The sequence below is a fragment of the Pseudopodoces humilis genome, chromosome 3 (assembly GCF_049639895.1).
Source record: "Pseudopodoces humilis isolate 2021_Gansu_Grassland_sample_001 chromosome 3, ASM4963989v1, whole genome shotgun sequence".
NCBI classification, from domain to species: domain Eukaryota; kingdom Metazoa; phylum Chordata; class Aves; order Passeriformes; family Paridae; genus Pseudopodoces; species Pseudopodoces humilis.
This window is the reverse complement of record NC_142202.1, coordinates 10,918,914-10,937,162: the sequence shown is the minus strand read 5'-3', so window position 1 is coordinate 10,937,162 and position 18,249 is coordinate 10,918,914. Positions and strand designations below refer to the sequence as shown.

The window sequence follows — 18,249 nt, the reverse complement described above, 5'->3', positions numbered from 1 at the left end:
GCTCTAAGGAAACAATTCTGCCAGGGGTGGGAGGCGTCCAGCCACTGCAACAGCTCAGGCAGGGAGACAGCCCTGATGGTCACCTGGCCACAAGGTGTGGCAGACTGTCCAAACTATCCTGTGCTGGAGCAGCAAAACAGGGTGAAATCTCCTCTGCAAAAGCAGCTTTCCATGTATTTTTACATGAGAGAAATTGTCCTGCAATTAGAAGTTCAGGTTCTGACCCTATTTGCATAGTCTGGTGGGTTTTCCTTGTTTTAATGTGTTTTTGCATTCATTATCTCCTCTTGCCCAGCTCTTGTTTAAGAGCAGCTGAGCTAGGTGGTACCAACATTTTAAAGTCATGCCTTTTTTTTTTATCTATAGGGCAGCACTCTTCTATTTTTAAAGCTTTGATATGTTAAGAGTGCTTGTGCGTCATCATAGTGTCCGTTTCCTTTCTTAAGGAATTCAAGGGTGATTATTTATAAATCCTCGTAGAACAGTTATTGTTCTTTTTTAGCTTTCAAATTGGCTGCACTGAAGAGAGAATTGTCACATGAGCAGACATCCTGGCTAACTGGTGTTGTCTGTATTTTTTTAACACTTGCTCATATATTGTACACTATTTTGAGTCACAGTCATTGCTAGTAAGATAACAAAATTAGATTTGATTTTCTGATCTACTTTGTTTGAAACTCAATATGTATTGTGGATTTATATGCTGACCCTACCTGTAAACAACAATAGCTACCACTCAGAGCTTGCAGTGATCTGAAAATGTTAATTGCTATGGAAACTCTTTTTTTTCATGTAGACAAAATCTCTTATTTAGAGTAGATGCTGTGTACAGATTACAAGCTGTGAAACGTGAGTTACTGTGCTTCTTTAGCACAGCAGAATTTGTGTATTTTCTTGACGAAGATGATGGGAACAGGGATGACCTTCTTTGTGCAAAAAGTATTGGAGTTCTGCCTTTGAAAATAATTTTGTACTGTACAGTTTCAAGGACTAGTGGGAGAGGGATTATGATTAGAAAAATGGAGTAATGAAGAATATGTGTGAAGCAGGAGAGCAAATTGTTTAAGAAATGAGAATTACCATGAAACAAAATTGCAAGGAAATGCTGTGTTACCTGGCACAGTTAAGTTGTGCAGCACATCGCAGTAAACTGTTGCCCAAATGAACAGCTCAGTGGGATCTAAGAAAGGTAGAATGTTCATTCAAATGGACAAGATGCTGGTAAAGAGTTAAGGAGGATTTTAAAGCAGCTCTTAAAAATCCATATTCCAGGAAACAAATCCAATAGAGCAGTAGGTCAAATAATGCAGGCTTTTTGTCCTACATGTTTACAGCTACAGGAATTCTTGCTTGAAGTCCTGTGAGCTCCTCTTCAGCCATTCTGTTAGGACAGTTATCAACTGGGGTTTGGTTTTCAAATCTGGATATGGATTTAATATGCAGAGCTGTCACAATCTGCTCATTAATTCTGTTCAGTGGTAACAGTGTTAACCTTGTTTCTGGTCAGCTTTGTGCAGTGCCAGGGAGCTGTCACTGCATTTCCTCATATTTGAAAACAAATGGGTTTGCTTTTGTAATTATGAGACACTTTGGTTTTCTGTTTTGAATACGTGATTGTTTTTAAGACACATTTTCTTATTTTAAATTAATTGATATGTCATTAGTCAATTTAAATGAAATAAGTTGATTTTCTTAAAGGGAAATAAATATAACCTCTAACACAGCTGTCAGATGAAAAAGTATGTAGGCTGCTTTAACCATGCCTGGTTATCAGTTGTGCCAGTTTAAGGGAAATACTCTCCCCAGGAAGAGGCAAAGTTACTTGATATGTTTTTTGAGTTCTCATGTCCTGATCACTGTCAAAAACAAGGTTGTTTACTTATAAATAATATCACCTATTCATGAATTTCAAAGTCATTGGGAAAGAATCCTGTCTTTTAACAATTGAAGGGTGGGGGGAAAAAAGTAATTGTTGTGAACCTTTAACAGAATGAAAATTGTTTTTAAGTTCTGCTTTGTATTGCTCTTTTAGGAGGTTTTCAGTTGTTACCAAAGCCATTTCGGTTTACGTCATCTTCCCTGTAAATTGATAGGGTGACATCCTTAATTTTAATGGATAATTGAAGTTATTGTAAAGGGAAAAAAAAAATCAGGTAATTGCTGACATAAGTGTAAAATTATTCTTTGTCTTAGATCCCAACTTTGTTCGGACTTTTCTCACAACATATAGATCCTTCTGTAGACCTCAAGAGTTGCTGAGTTTGCTAATAGAAAGGTATGCCACTGTTAAAAATACTGTTCTTATGAAGTGTATTTTTTTTCTTTTTACTTGGAGTGTGTAAGATTCTGGCTTTCCAGTTGGTTTTGAGTCGCTTCAAACTCCTTTTAAAAAGGATTTCCAATTCAAGGATTGCCAGTAAAATGTACAAGTTTATGTGCAGAAGCTTTACCCAAGACTGGTGTAACAGAGGCCTAGTGCTTACACCCATCTTCTGTGCTAGATTTGAAATTCCAGAGCCTGAGCCAACGGAAGCCGACCGTATTGCCATGGAGAATGGAGACCAACCCCTTAGTGCAGAGCTGAAGAGATTTAGGAAAGAGTACATTCAACCTGTGCAGCTACGGTGAGTGCTGCATCCCTCTGAGCCCCCCTGAATTCCTCCTGGAGTGGCTCCTTTTGGCTGCACTGGCTCTTGGTGCTGCCCGTGGCCTTTCTTGCAGCTGCTTTGATAGAGAAGATAGACTGAGCTGTGGAGTGTTCATTTATTCTTTGCTTCTGCAGAGTATTAAATGTGTGTCGACACTGGGTAGAGCACCATTTCTATGACTTTGAAAGAGATGCTGACCTTCTGAAACGTTTGGAGGAGTTCATTGGAACAGTAAGAGGTATTTACAGTTTCTTAAGTGCTGACATTTATCCTGAAGCATCGTTTCTAAGATAATCATGATCAATGATGTGATGTGTGAAGGATGAATGTGATCAATTTTGCTTTCAGGAAAAACAGGACAGACTGCTTATTAAATATTTCATAAAGAGCATGAAATAAACTTCTATTCCTATTATTCAAAATCTGGCTCCTGTTCAGAACAAAGATTGTTATTTATGTAAATTATGAGTTTTGTTGTAGAGGGACTGAATTAATGAAAAATAATAAGAACCAAGTAGCGATCGGGACAGAATAATTGCTTTGATTGATATTTTAGACTTTACACAAGGGTAATTTTTGTGAAAGTTGGATGGTGGAAGCCATTATTTCTTTGAAGCAAGAGTTTCCAACTACTTCACAGTGTATATGAACTGTAGGACACTTTGCTGTTGTGATTGTGCAGACTTTTCCTGTTTCCTTTTAAATAAAACTAAGACAGACAACAGGGGCAATTCGTAGGAAAAGACTATGTCAGAGAAGTACTTAGTGGTTATTTAGCCATTAAAAAGAGGGGAGGATGAGGCAGCTAATTCAGTGGCTGTTGCTGGTAAATTTTTAATGGACTAGTGCATGAAGTTCTTATGGTGCAGAGGTAAAAAGGCATTTGGCCTTTCAATTTTATTCTCAGCTTTGATGGTAAGTGTAGTACAGGAAAAGGCTTCTCCCTGTTTATTATTTTGACTTTCTAGGTTATCTGAGGTAATCACGTGCTCTTGCCCAAACTATAAAGTTCAAGGTGTTTGCAGAAATTTTGTTCTTGCATTTTGTTTTTGTTCCCAAAAACTCACTGTAAACTCAGAAGAGAAAGAAAAGCACCTAAATCAGAGCAGGAGTCTAATTTGGGTGTTCTAATTTGTGCTTGGACAACATTGTGCTCAGCATTGACTGTTGAGGAATTCTTTCTATCTTTGAATACTTCTACACTTGAGTGAGAATGCCAATCCTAAAGAATATATGACTGCTTTAATTTAGTATGCTTTGGGGTTAAACCCAAAGATTTCTGAATTATACTGATGTCTTAGGAAAAACAGTATTACCTAAATAGTATTTTTTTCTGTGTGCCAGGCAAAGCCATGAAGAAGTGGGTTGAATCCATCACAAAGATAATCAACAGGAAAAAGCAGGCACAAGCCATTGGGCCGAGCCACAACATCACTTTTGAGAGCCCCCCTCCAGCAATTGAGTGGCACATAAGCAAACCAGGCCACACAGAGACTTTTGACTTGCTCACTTTGCATCCCATAGAAATCGCTCGGCAGCTCACTTTACTGGAGTCAGATTTTTACAGGTAACTTTTCTCCACCGAGAAACACATGGCACAAATCAAAACATCCTCTGTGCCTCAAATTGTCTCTGGGGGCCTCTGATGTGAAGCCCCACAGAAATCAAGGGACTTTACCAGTGTGTATTAATTTCCATTTTTGTAGAGGAAGCTCTCTTAAATACAATATTTGCTTTATCCTCCCCGAGTTAATGTGCAGTATGTGTGACTGTTACATACTGTTAATTGTCTTGTGCTCCAGCTTTCTCTTGATATTTTCTGAGTAGATCAACCTTTGAGAATCATGAACAATTATTAAATCAGTTTTCTTCACATCCTGGTTTGTGTAGCAAATTAAGGACTGTGTCAGCTCTCATCAGCTGCCTGTAAGAAATTAATCAGGCATTGGAAGCTCACATTTTGTTACAGTGAATGAGATGGAGATTTCTTTCTTCGTTTAGATGAACACAGGTGACTAAGAGTCACACAGATTAAGAAACATCTGCAGTCTAAAAAAGAAGTGTAGAAATATCAGTCATTTAGTCATGAGGGCAGCCTAACATTGTAGAAGGGGTATCTTAAGAATTTATTTCTAAATATTAATTCCAAATTCAGTGAAAATCAAGAGGGTTTGGGAAAAAAATGCCTTCTTTCCTGCTTTTAGTTACATTTTTTTATAAAACATCAACTTTTCCAGAGCTGTGCAGCCGTCAGAACTAGTTGGAAGTGTGTGGACGAAGGAAGATAAAGAAATTAATTCTCCCAACCTTCTGAAAATGATAAGGCATACAACTAACCTAACTCTGTGGTTTGAAAAGTAAGTGACTTTCCTGAATCTGCACCTACTTCATATGTGGACATTTACAGTCCATTCACAAGTATACTGTGAAAAATTCTGTTCTGGGAGAATTCCTGTTTTGGTGTTTAGATGCTAAAACTGGTCCCTGTGAGAATTTTAACATAATGGTCTCAAGCTTTTTATTGTTAGAATATTTTCAAATCTCTAAGACATTTTCAGAACTACCTCAAGTAATTTGATAAAATCATATTTGTTTGTGTTACAACTTAATATTTGATTTTGGAAACCTCATCAGCACTTTAATAAAAACACCAATGTTCTTGTGTATTTAGATGCATTGTAGAAACAGAAAACCTAGAGGAAAGAGTAATTGTAGTGAGCCGGATAATTGAGATCCTGCAAGTTTTTCAAGAGCTAAACAACTTTAATGGTGTCCTTGAGATTGTCAGTGCTATGAACTCCGCAGCAGTTTATAGGTTGGATCACACATTTGAGGTACAGTGAAATGTTTTCCACTTTTGCTATGGCAGTGTCATGCAGGGTACCTTGGCTACACTGAAAGCCTGTCTTGTCAGTAAGAATGTGCTTCCAAGGAGCAAGGAAAGTAAATCCCCCAAGAAATTAACCAGGGTGTAAGAGAGAGGGTTTTTTCCTTGGTTTCAGAAGCAAGAAATCCATTCCCACTTAAGAAAGGCATCTCAGGATGGTGGGGCACTGTCCTCATGGTCCCTGATTCAAGTACCAGTGGGAGACCATTACTCTCAGTATTGTTGCTGGGCCATGCCTTTATCTTCTCTTTCCAAACAACCTGTTTGATCTCTCTTTTAAGCAAATTCCAAGTCGCCAGAAGAAGATCTTAGAAGAAGCTTATGAGCTGAGTGAGGACCATTATAAGAAATACTTGGCAAAACTCAGGTCCATTAATCCTCCTTGTGTGCCTTTTTTTGGTGAGTATGTTTGGTTTGGATGAGCCATGTCCCACATTAACATTTGGAAAATACTGAGCTAAGGTACTAAACAGAGTAAGAACAATAGAGAGAAAAGTCAATTTTGACAAGCGGATTGGAATTTCAGATGCCCTGACACAAATATGTGGAAAAAAACCCTAAAGTGATTATTCATGGAAGATGTTACTTGCAGTAAAAACAAGTATATCTGCAATATCCTGTTTCCATATTTGCTGATTTTTACTTTGAATGCAGTTTGAACTGTTACAACCAGAAATACTCTCAATAGAATGTGGTCACATTAGAAATATTACGGCCATTGACTGGGAGACAAAGAAAGATCCTTTTTCCTCATCAAGTGTTCCAAGAAATACAGCTAGAGTCTCATTTCTATTAAAAAGTCTTATTTCTATAGAAACAGAGTTTGGAAAACAACATCCTGTTTATCATCAGATTTAACAGATCTTCTTTGAAGTAGACTGCTGACATTTAGCAAATTGTGATGTTAAGTGCATGTCACTCCTGTTCTTAAGCAAGCCACTTAAATGTTTGCTGCAGATCAGTTCCAAGTCTGGACAGTGCACTTGTCCAACATAGGCTTCAGGCCAAAACTGAAAGAAAATAGTGTTGATGGCTTGTTTGGCCTTTTACAGATTGGGGAAAGATATACTCCAGAGCTCTGCAAAGAAAGATAAGATCAGCTAAGAAACCTTCTGTCCTGTTTCAGAGATGAGTAGAGGTTAGCAGGATCACATGTGAATAGCTTATCAGGTCATAATGACAATTCCAGACATGATCTGTGGAGTGGAGAGTGCTTTTTGCTTCCTAATCTTCAAATGATTTGATGCAATAATGAAGCCAAGGTTAAAACATGAAAATAATTTTTGGAGTTTAGCTGGGGTGTCTAATGGAAAAGAGGAGTTATGAGAGAGCACTCCTGTTCAGTGTCCTCTTTTAGTGTTCAGTTGTGTGAGCTTCCTAAACCATAGAAAGATGCACAGGCTGTGGGACTTCAATGGAAAAAGGCAGCTTTCTGGAAAAGGCATGTTAAAATATTTAAATTGTTGCCCCTATTGGAAGGTGAGGTGCAATTCTCTTATTGATCCTAACAGAGTTTTCTAAATAATTGCAGTGCACAAATTAAATTCTTTAAGAATTCCTTGTATTACGGTTGTGACTTCTTCCTTGTTTTGTACTCTGTGTTGAAAACATCTTCTGTGTGCCATTTAGGGATTTACTTAACCAACATCTTGAAAACAGAAGAAGGCAATCCTGAATTTCTCAAACGACATGGGAAAGACCTTATAAACTTCAGCAAGAGAAGGAAGGTAGCTGAGATAACAGGGGAGATCCAGCAGTACCAGAACCAGCCATATTGTTTAAGAGTGGAATTTGACATCAGGGTAAGTGACATGATTTCCTTCTGTGGTGATTCTGTCAGTTGACAGACCATAAGGACAGACTGAATTCACATAGATTCAGTCTGACTGAATCAGAGATGAGTAGAAGAGCTGTCATAAAACCTCTCTTGGGTCTCACTGTAAGAAGGGGCAGAAAGCTCAATGCTTGCCGTTTCTTGGGCTCATTTCATTTTTTTCTTAGCTGTTGGGACGTTGGTAGATCTTCTTAGTGATCAGTGTTAGACAGGAACTGAAACTGGCAGATTCTCATTGTCCTTCACTCAGTTGCGATTATTTGTCCAGTGAGACCAGTTGTCTTTTCCTCCTCTGTTACACTGCCTTTCTGTTCTATGTTTCACATCATGTGTTGATGCTGATGATACATCTTTCTTTCTCCTGGTGCTTGTTTTCCTTGGTCTCAGGTTGTCTAAGCAGTGTCCTCTGGTTGCTTTCCTTTATTCCTTTTTTCTTTTCCTTTTTTCTTTTTTCTTTTGAGCTATGTACTTTCAGAGTGTCACAGGGCAGGTTATCTTAAGAGACTTGGCATGTTTTTTTTTTAATTTGTTCTCCTCAGGCTTTGACAGAATGCATTGTGGGAGCAGTCTTCCCTGCATCAGTATAAAGATGGATTGTTTGCAACTTCTTCTGGAAGTGTTTGAGCAAACCTGGTCTGATTTTGCACTGCAGAAAGCATTTAGGGTACTTGCACAGCTGGTTTTCAGGCCAAGCATAGCGGTAGCAATGTCCAGAAAAGGCCTGGCAACAAACAGATTTAATAACTTAAGTCTGTCTTTACCTCTGATTCCAGCATTTTCTCTCTTCTCTTGAACAGTTGGAATCCTTTGTGCTGTAGAAACAAGCAGCGTTAAGAAGCATCTTAGCTGACAAATTGTCTGCCTTCTTGTATTGCAGAGATTTTTTGAAAACCTGAATCCAATGGGAAACAGTGTGGAGACAGAATTTACAGATTATCTGTTCAACAAGTCACTGGAGATAGAGCCACGAAATGTCAAGCCTCCTCCAAGATTTGTTAGTATTTGATTTTTGTATTTATTTTTCAAAAAGTGCTTGCATTTGTCTTTCATATATGGCAGAAGTAATTTCAGATCTCTGACTTCATAACTACAAAGCTACATTTAAGGGATCCCATGGCCTTGTGATTTTGGTTGATATTTTCTGTCGTTTCAGCCCAAGAAGTACAGCTACCCTCTCAAGTCCCCCGGTGTTCGTCCCTCTAATCCAAGGCCAGGTACCATGAGACATCCCACACCCCTGCAGCAGGAGCCAAGGAAAATCAGCTACAGCCGCATCCCAGAGAGCGAGACGGAAGCCACAGCATCTGCCCCGAACTCCCCCCGGACCCCGCTCACCCCACCCCCTGCTTCTGCCACTTCCAGCACCACAGACGCCTGCAGCGTGTTCGACTCGGACCCCTCCAGTCCTTTTCATACAAGTAGGTGCTCACAGACAGCGTGTGCCAGTCACATTTTGTGGTGTTAGGCAGGGGAAATCAGGTTTAGCCTTCTAAAGTGACTGTAAAAATCATTGCTTTTGTCTCCTTGCAGCATCAAAAACTTCCAGTATTTCTTATTCCCTTTTTCTTTAAAAAGTTTTTATTGTAAAGGAGAAACTGAACAGAATTAGGTGTGTTACCTAGGGACTATTACAAGTCTTTGGAGGACCTGTCAAAACTGAAGGCAGAGGTAATCTCTAGAGCCAAATATGTCCCAAACATATTGTGGGATTTGCTGTCATAGGTGTATGTGTGAATGTATCACCATATGTATATGGTATCTGATGGTGAACAGTGAGAATGAAAAATGAATCATTTGTGGGTGCCTTATTCTGCTGCCTGCAATTCAGATCTGATTTCAGTGTACATGGATGGTTTTCCTAGAGAACTTAAAATCAGTATTTGCTTTCTTTAAATCCATCAGGACTTATCCACACCTCTTGTTCTTCTGTCTTTCCCAACATATGGGGAAGCTCATATTTTATGGTGTGCCCTCAGTGTTTAATAATGGATATAGGCTCCTTTCTTATATGGGGGTTTTTAGAGGTTACTCCTGTGTTCAGCTGGTTGCCACAAGGAGGTGAAATGACTTCCTAAAGGCAGAAGTTCCTTAGCATAGCCGTGCCATTGCTGAGTGTCCAAGCCAGGTCTTCAGAAAGCCTCTGGAGAAGAAAGGATTTCTTTGTTGTTGGGTCCACACACTGCAGGTTCAGGATATTGTTTTAGTGCTGTTGTGACATAAGAACAAGTTTGTGGTGTGGTTTTGGTCTCAAGGATTACTTAAGAAAGTTCAGGAGCTGATGGCTACAGAGATATTTGCAGCTCAGAAAAGCATTTTCTCTAGCAGCTGCAAATTAGAGGCTTGTTTCATTGTCTTTTTTTACCACTTCCTTGATTCATTATGTTTTTTATGAGCAATTGCTTTGTTATTTATGGCACCTTTATTGGCAGCAGTATTGAGCCAAAAGTTCATTATTATCAATGGGTTTTTTTATGTCCCTTAGGGTCTGCCTCTGTGTCATCCATAAACTTTACCAAAACTTCAGATGATGCTCCTGTCCCTCCTCCTGTTCCTCCACGAAGAAGACCAGAATCTGCCCCAGCTGAATCCTCCCCATCAAAAGTAAGTAAGCAGAAAAAAAGTAGTTTGTTTTTCTGGGAGAAGATGGGCAGGATATGATAGAAAATTAACTCTTAAAGACAGTACATTTATTTTTTGAAGAACTATGTGAAAGAGTAAGCAGCCATGTATTTCAAGCCTTCACAGCTCTGCCCCTCACTATGTCTTGATCTCAAACAAGCGAAAAGAGATGGGACCTAAATTTAGGATTAGAAATGTCTCATCTACTGATGTGCTATGTTCAGGCCCTTGCATTGCCTGTGAGATCTTGAGGCTTCAGCCAGATGTTTCCATCTAGGATTAATTGTTACAGGGTATCATTTTAGGATATATGAATAAGAGTAAGAACTGATGAGCAGTAATGATGGAAAGTGCTGTACAAGCTCAGACCTCTGGAAGGTTTCACAAGAATATTTGACCCTGATGCTGTGGTATTCAAGTGCTTGCTTACCCATCCTGTCTGCCTCCCTGCTTAAGCCATTGCTACATTTTCCTTTTGTGTTTGTCTGGCAACTGGGATCTGATCCAGCCTTTGTTGCAGACAGTGTCAAATTTCACCTGATTTCAGTGGAAGCTCGTTTGTGACTTCAGATTTGAAAATCCCACTCAAAATTACTTCAGAGCAGATAAATGTTTGAAGAGAACTTATAAGTGGCTCTTCAGCAGTTATTTTCAAACGACAGGCAACTGTGTTGTCAGCAGAATTTAACACATCACCAAAACGTATCTGAAATCCTACCAAAATGAAAACATTGTGTATTTGATAGGGTGTTGGAGATCAGTTGTCCTGTCACTGTGGTCTGCAGCTTGGGAACTGTTCACTTCCATAATTCTGACTACTTAACTCCATCTTCTGAGCACAGTTTATTTTTTTTCCCTGTTCAGCATCATCGGCCTCTCCCTTTTTCTCGTTTTCTTGAAGAAATATCTGGTGTGTTAACCCACTCCAAGTGCTTGTTACTGGGAAGGTGGTGGAAGATATCCAAACCTCCCCAGCAAGCAGACATGGAACTAGCATGGAAATTGTTGCTTTGACCGTTCCTTGCCTTGCCCTTGTCCCTCTCTGTGCATCTTCATTCCTTCCATCCTTGGCTGTTCACTCATGTGTTGCTGCAGCCCTGCTAAGAGCAATCTGCAGTGCAGGAGGGGGCTTCTGTTTCACAGCAGGGTCCCGTGCTTTGCTGCCTCTGTGGAATTTTCCTGACTGAAATGTTTGTGTACCTCAGATTACTTCTGCACACCTGGACAACCCACCAGCAATCCCTCCTAGGCAACCAACCTCTAAAGTGTATTCTCCAAGGTACTCGGTGCCTGATCGGACCTGCATCTCTGACTCCTGTGTTACCACTGCAAACCCTCCCGAGTTACCACCACGGGAACCTGTGCGAACTCCAGATGTTTTCTCTAGCTCACCACTACACCTCCAGCCTCCACCCCTGGGGAGAAAAAGCGAACTTGGTAACACCTTTTTCCCCAACAGCCCCTCTCCGTTCACGCCCCCTCCCCCCCAGACACCTTCTCCACATGTAGCACGGAGGCATCTGCCGTCACCGCCTTTGATACCGCAGGATGCCGACCTCCCTTCTGTTGCTGGACCACCCGTTCCTCCACGACAAAGCACTTCTCAACATATCCCAAAGCTTCCTCCAAAAACTTACAAAAGGGAGCACACACACCCATCGATGCATCGGGATGGGCCACCCTTGCTGGAGAATGCCCCCTCCTCCTGAACTGTTCCTCGCGCTGGGAGTCGCATTTTCCTGGTGCTATGTCTGTTGCTGGCAATGGATGCACTGAACCTGGTGGTGTCAAGGAGTTGGGATGTGTATGCCAAACACTAAGAACTCTCCAATGCGTTGGAAACCTAGTGTACAGAAATGGAATTGCAAAAACAGACTTTCTAGTGGAAAACCCGGTTAACTTGCTATTCTTGTTTTAGTATGCAGGACATTGTTCTAAAGTAATTGGACAGCTGATTGTACCAGAAAACAGTCTGGAGAGACTTCTTTGGCCAATGAGCAGAGGCTGTGTTTGTGTAATGATCAATAATGTTCAGTACAGGAAGGAAAAACAGTCTTGTATCCATCAGATCCATACAGTGGCACAGTTTTTGGAATGAAAACATTATGCACTTTTTTTAAATCTCAAACAGGGAACTTTATATCCTTCTTAATTTTCCTTTGCTTTACTTACTCCCTGCTTTAAAATACCTTCCTAAAATTATGAGAAGGACTGTGAGGAAGATCTGTGGTACCTAACTGAGCTAGAATTAAGGCAAAGCACTGTATTGCGGTCCTGTTTACAAGTTGTTACAATGAGTAGTAGGGGGTACCTAGGCTTCACCAAAGAGGTACTTTATTATTATTTTCTGAAATACTGTGGTGCCAGTTCAAAAATAAATTTTTGCCAGGAAGCATAATGTCTAATTATTGCTTTCTTTAGATAGAGCTGATGAAAGTCTTACATCATTAAGGTGACAGCAAATTTTTTTTTTTTTAAAGCAGCACTATCATCTGAAGCAAATATACTACATTTAGAAGACTGTTAATCTCTGCTAGGTTATGTCATGTTCTTTTTAAGGTTTACTGATAATCCATTTCATGGCTAGTAGCTATTCTTTTTCAGTCATGCCATGAAAACAGTCACTTGTCAACTTCCATAGCTATTGTCATGTTTTACTAACAATAGATTAATCAGCATACATAGGATTGCCTTGCAGTTGCATAAATCGTGTGTATATAGTGAATGTTGCATAAATATACTTGCAGATTGTTTTTAATTTAATTGAAATAAAGATAAAGATATGTTTGGCTGACATACGTTAAATTATTACAAGGACAAATGTTCATCTTAGTTTTTCAGTTAAGCACTGAGGGGTATAAAAGCCCATCTTGTGGTACATATTTTTCCTAGTCCAGTGTATTTTTGTTATAAGAGACTAAAGGGGTGTTTTTGGCATGTTACAAAACAATAATTCAGTAATATTTGAGAGGCTGGGTTACTCCCAAAGTGAATTATTGTACCTTATGAAATGTTTCCCATGTCCTGTATGACACATGTTAGAAAAAAATCAAACTCATATTGATCTTTACAGTGGCTTTCTCTGTCCAAAATACACATGACAAAACAGGTATGTTTGTAAGTATTCTGACATGGTTTATCCATAAACCTGCATGCTGCTCTTTGACTCCAGACCAGGCTGGGACAGTAATGGATGACAGCTGTTGAAGAAAAGGAGCTCTGTAATGTCCTTTGCAGTAGGTATGTGAAGCATCAAGTGTCTCATCTTCAGTTCAGGAAGCTCATGGGGCAAGTCTAATTCCCTCACATTTCCACTTTGGAAGAAGAACACATCTGAGGATCTTGGAAAGCTGTGTCTCTTAAAGGTGGTGTCAGTTGAATGATGGCAGAAATCACCTTTTGTAATGCTTTCAGCAATGCCATTGATCAGGGCTCTCTGATCCTTTAGTGTGATCTTACATTTGGAAAGCGTTTCATCAACAGGAATGGCTGTTTTCACCACAGTCAGATCTTGAAATTGTCAGTTGTATTCCTTCTTAGATGTCTTTAACAATGTTGTTTTGAGACATTTTTTCTGGCAAAAGAAAAACAAAGTGAAGATCTCAAAACCTTGGCTTCAGAGGACATTATATGGGAGCTTTACAAAAACTCTCAAGCCACAGGAGGTGTAGCTTAGGTTATGGGTTCTTTGGATAAAAACACCATGATGAACATACTGTTGTTAATGTTACCTAAATTATTAGCTCCTCAGTGGGTTGCCAGGAAAGCTCCATAAATTGAGACTTTCTGATCTGTATTTCTTCTTCAGCACACTTTTGTCTGTGTGGTTGTGAAGCCAAGGCAGAGCAGGCCCCCAGTGGTCAGGTTGCTCAGTCAGGAGAGATCTCTCATGGCTCCTGCTAATCAGCAGATTTCTTAAATGTCAGTAGGTTTCTGCTTTCCTTTGTGAAATGGGGAATGCTGTTCCTTGTTTGTGGTTGAGGATAAAAGTGCTATCCTGGTGAGATACTCAGACAACAGGTGACAATGGTCACCATGAAAGAACTTAAACATTCTTTGGAGCCCAGGGATCAGTCACAGTGCACAAATCATGGTGTTGACTCAGCTGCAAACAGGAAGGACAGGGTCAGAATCAAACCTGTTGCATTTAGGAGTTGAATACAACTGCTAAGCCACTGGTTTGTGTCATGGCAGTTCTGTGTTAATAATTTCTGATCTGGAACGGCTTCTTATTTGGATCATGTTTGCATTAGTGACAAGACTTTTCACATAGAAATTAAATTGTTTTAATGATGCTCTCTGTCTCCTTGGTAAAATGACCCTGACTTGGTCTGGTGTGGCCTGGGGTAATGATATGACCTGGACAATGAAATGTGCTTGAGTGGAGGCCTGGAGAGTTGCTGTATTACTGTAGAGAGCTGATATATGGCTAAAAGTCAGCCAGAACCACTGCAAACTGTGTAGGCAGGGTTATGCAGCAGAACTTCATAGGTTTCTAAGAAAGATGGGGACAAGCTTTTTGGCAGGGCCTCTTGCAATAGGACAGAGAGCAATGGCTTTAAACTAAAGGAAGGTAGATGTAGACAAAGTATAAGGAAGAAGTTTTTTTACAACGGGTGTGGAGCACCAGTGGAACAGGTAGCCCAGAGATGGAAGATGCCCCATCCCTGGCAGTGTTCAAGGTCAGGCTGGAAGAGCTCTGAGCAGCCAGCTCTAGGTGAAGATGTCCCTGCTCATTGCATGGGGTTGGACCAGATGGCCTTCAAAGGTTTCTTTCCAACCCAGGGATCATGTTCCATGGTGATTTTGCAGGTGCTGAGCATTTGTTCAGCTGCTGTGTGGAAAGTGGCTGTTGTGCTCCCCATGGTGACATGTTACATTGTCATGGTGTTCAGCAGCCCCTGCAACAAGCTTGTCTGCTGATGGGGAATATTGTCCCCCTTCAGGGCTGACACCATGGAAGCTCCATCCTCAAGAAGCCATTTCCAGTGTGGGCTAACCTGCTGCTCTAATATGCCTCTCTCAAATCAGGGAGGGAGAGGTCTGTCTCAGGAAGAGTGTGCTGATTAATACACTGGATTTATATCCTTCAAGTTTTAGAGTGACGTTGTGGAATACTATTTTTCTTTTGTGTGTGTTTTAAATTAGATTTTCCTAGTGATATCACTGGAGGGTACTGCTGTTGAACGTAGTAGATTATTGTGCTTCATGGAAGAGATTGTTGAATTGTCATTCCTAAACCCAGACAATGCATAGGTGAAGTCTTTGTTTGGGAGAGAAACCTGTGGCCTAATACAGGTGTAAAAACAAAAATGCTCTTATTTTGTAAATTCCATTCCTTATTTTCCATTTAAAAAAACAACAAATCACCCTTAAATGCATTTTTCTGTCCACTGAGAGCAAATTTACCTTTAGTGTTCAGTGGAAAATAGTGTATCATGAAGGAAACAAAGAGTAAGTTTTTTTTTTTCTTATTTTCTGGACAGCAAGTGTGAAATCTTGTACTGGGTGGCTAAGAAGTTGAAAGGGAAAAATAAAATAAAAACCCTTTTGCCAGATGCATGACAATTTATCTGCCAAATGTGCAGAACATCTGTAATATTTTTTAAAATAAGGTAAAGGTAGGTGATCAAGGGCACATGTTACTGGAATTGCTTTGGACAAGTTTGTTGCATCTCTTTCAGAGTAAGCCTTTTTTTGTTTTGACTCTAGGATGGCTGACTTAAACAGGGAGTGTAGCTGTGGAGAGGTGTGGTCTAGAAGAATCTAAGGAGATGAAGATCTGTCACAGTGAGCTACACCAACAACAGGATCTTGACCAGAAGCCTGGAGAGTGACTCAGCAGAGTTCTGACTAAGAGTCTTAGAACCTAGTGCTTGCATGGCTGGACTTGTAGGGATGCAGGATTGTGTAAGTAATGCTGCCTCAGGGACCAGAGAAGCACCTGTTTCTTCTTTCAATGGATGCAGCCTTCTGGCTGATTCAGTGCAAGGGGCAACAGCGTTATTTAAAGGCAACGTTTATTTGGCATAGGAAGAAAAATAATCCAGAGCACACACATACACTAAAGATGGATTTGAAATGGATCCTGCAACAGGTTGTGTATGTGTGGTACTGAGCATCATTCATTCATATTATTTACATTTGCAGATTCTGAGCAGGTACAAGGACATCTGAAGTGGTAAGTATAGGCTTGGAAGTAAGAACTCAAAGAGAATCAGAAAGAAATAACCATCAGTTCTGGCTGTGCCTTAAATCACTAAAACAGAAGCTGAAATCCACATGCATTTTACAAGCAAGGGTCTGCCACTTTGGAAGAATTTCCTCACCCAGGAGATGTTAGCAGGTAGGTTTTTTTTCTTTGTCCTGTTTCTGTCCTGGTATCTGCCTGGCAAATATGAAAAGCAGGTTTGTTTTGTGATGGATAAAAGTGTCATTACATATATGAGACCAGAACCACAAGAATCAGAGCCCTTGACAGCATCAGTGCCTTACAATGGACACTTGTCCATAAAGATACAGCTCTGATTCCATAGACAAACAGTTCTGTCTGAGGCTGATTCCTGTGCACAACAAACAGGCTTTGCTGATGCTTCAGTTACAAGTATCTGGCTCTTCCTATGTAATTTCTATCCTGGCCCTGCAGAGTCTGACTAAAGCTGCCAAGTCCTAGGAACTGTCTGATTCAGTGGCTGGTCAGCATGGAGCAGTCCTGACTGGAAAGGGATGGGACAGGGAATTTGTAATTTTATGAGGATGTGATGGAAAGGGAAGGAGATGGAAGAAGAGTTTTTTGCCATTAAAAGCCTTACATTAAAAAAAAATCTTCCAAAAAGCTAGGGGAGGAAAGTGTGGTACTTCTTTCTTTTCTGTAAGGAGGAGAAGTGGATGTTTGTTTCATTAAAATCTATGGGAGAGGGACCAGCTAAAACATTTTAATCTTTGGGGTTTTGCTTGGATTTTTTGGGGGTTTTGTTTTGTTCTTGAAATGTTGGGAAAACCTTGATTGCAGTAAAGGATGGGTTTTGTCTGTCTGGATAGCCCTTTTCACACATACCCCATTGCCTCCAGCAGAGGAGGAAAAGCAGGTGGTAGATGCAGGTCAGTCAACACTGGAGAGCTCTGGGCCCTGCATCTGCAGCAGGTATTGGCCACTGCATCCACAGGCACCTGCTCTGGGCTCCCCTGCCCTGCTGCCATGGCCAGGAGAGCCATGCAGCTTGGTGGGTGCTCTTCTCTTGGCCCCAAAATCAGCCACCCTTGCGCTCATGCGGGGAGTCCCAAGCCCCCAGTCCCACAGTATTTCCCCCAAGGCATTGCTGTTGGCCCCATGGAGACAGTTCACAACTTTTTAAGGTGAAGCTGTCCTTTAGACAGACCATTGTCCCAGGCTTGTCAAAACAAGGTGATAAAACCACAGTTGCTCTTGAAACTGCCCTCAGAACGTCCCAGCTTCAGGTGACATCAGAGCTCAGCAGTACTGCACTGGTAACAGCACTGTGCCAGTGGTGCTCTCGCTGCTGGTGCGTGACACGGGTACCACAGTGGAGCTTCTCTGTCTTCTGCAGAGGTTCTGAGGGTTTGTCATGTCCAGGTGTGAGGAGGGTGGCCTGTGTGCAGCCTCGCTGATCTTGCACAAGAAGGAGGGCTATGACTCTGAACATGGTGCACCATCAACTTTCCTGCCCTAGTGCCTCAGTTTTTAGCTGGAGGAGCCTTTCCAAAGCTGCATGTGATGGGGCTCATGAAGGTGTCAGGCCAGAGAGATAGCAAAGTGTGCTCCAGGTGTGTTACAGACCAGGAGCCAGGACACTTTGGCACTACCAGCATCTGCATTGATCCACACTGGGGATAAGGTGGAGAAGAGTCTGTCTCTTCTGGCAGGCCCTGGGCCCAGCCTTCATCACCTGCCTGGAGACACAGGCGATTCTGAGAGCAGAAGCAGTGATTCCTACAGCAGGAAACAATTCAGGAAAACTGCATTCACATAAAAGGTGAAATGGCATTTTGGCGAGTGATGGAAGTCCAAAAGAAAGGATGTTGCTGATTAGGCAGTGCAATGCTCAGGTGCTTCAGCTGATGCTTCTTAGACCCTCTCAAACCACCTGGGTAATGCGAGCTGGCCTCCTGGAATACATCTTTGATGGTGTATTTTTTTTGGAAAGTAGAAGAAAGAAGGGAATTTTAGACTTCTGGCCAGGATGCCAGGGCTGCAAAGGTAACCTTTCTGTTGTGGGTGAGCCCAAATAAGACCTGCCTTG

At 41.0% G+C, this 18,249-nt stretch overlaps 1 protein-coding gene across 2 annotated transcripts in view; it reads left to right on the top strand.

Moving 5' to 3' along the window:
* SOS1 (SOS Ras/Rac guanine nucleotide exchange factor 1) overlaps window positions 1-13,054 on the top strand; it is a 43,204-nt gene extending 30,150 nt beyond the window's left edge. For both annotated transcript variants that reach the window (XM_005525354.2, XM_088052633.1), the window contains exons 11-22: window positions 2,194-2,275; window positions 2,502-2,624; window positions 2,783-2,886; window positions 3,993-4,215; window positions 4,886-5,005; window positions 5,320-5,482; window positions 5,817-5,934; window positions 7,165-7,337; window positions 8,247-8,363; window positions 8,523-8,787; window positions 9,852-9,970; window positions 11,194-13,054. In XM_005525354.2, coding sequence (XP_005525411.1) covers window positions 2,194-2,275; window positions 2,502-2,624; window positions 2,783-2,886; window positions 3,993-4,215; window positions 4,886-5,005; window positions 5,320-5,482; window positions 5,817-5,934; window positions 7,165-7,337; window positions 8,247-8,363; window positions 8,523-8,787; window positions 9,852-9,970; window positions 11,194-11,697 — 2,111 coding nt within the window. In that variant the 3' untranslated portion in view covers window positions 11,698-13,054. The remainder of the gene's footprint in view (window positions 1-2,193; window positions 2,276-2,501; window positions 2,625-2,782; window positions 2,887-3,992; window positions 4,216-4,885; window positions 5,006-5,319; window positions 5,483-5,816; window positions 5,935-7,164; window positions 7,338-8,246; window positions 8,364-8,522; window positions 8,788-9,851; window positions 9,971-11,193) is intronic.
* Window positions 13,055-18,249: the final 5,195 nt, after the last annotated feature.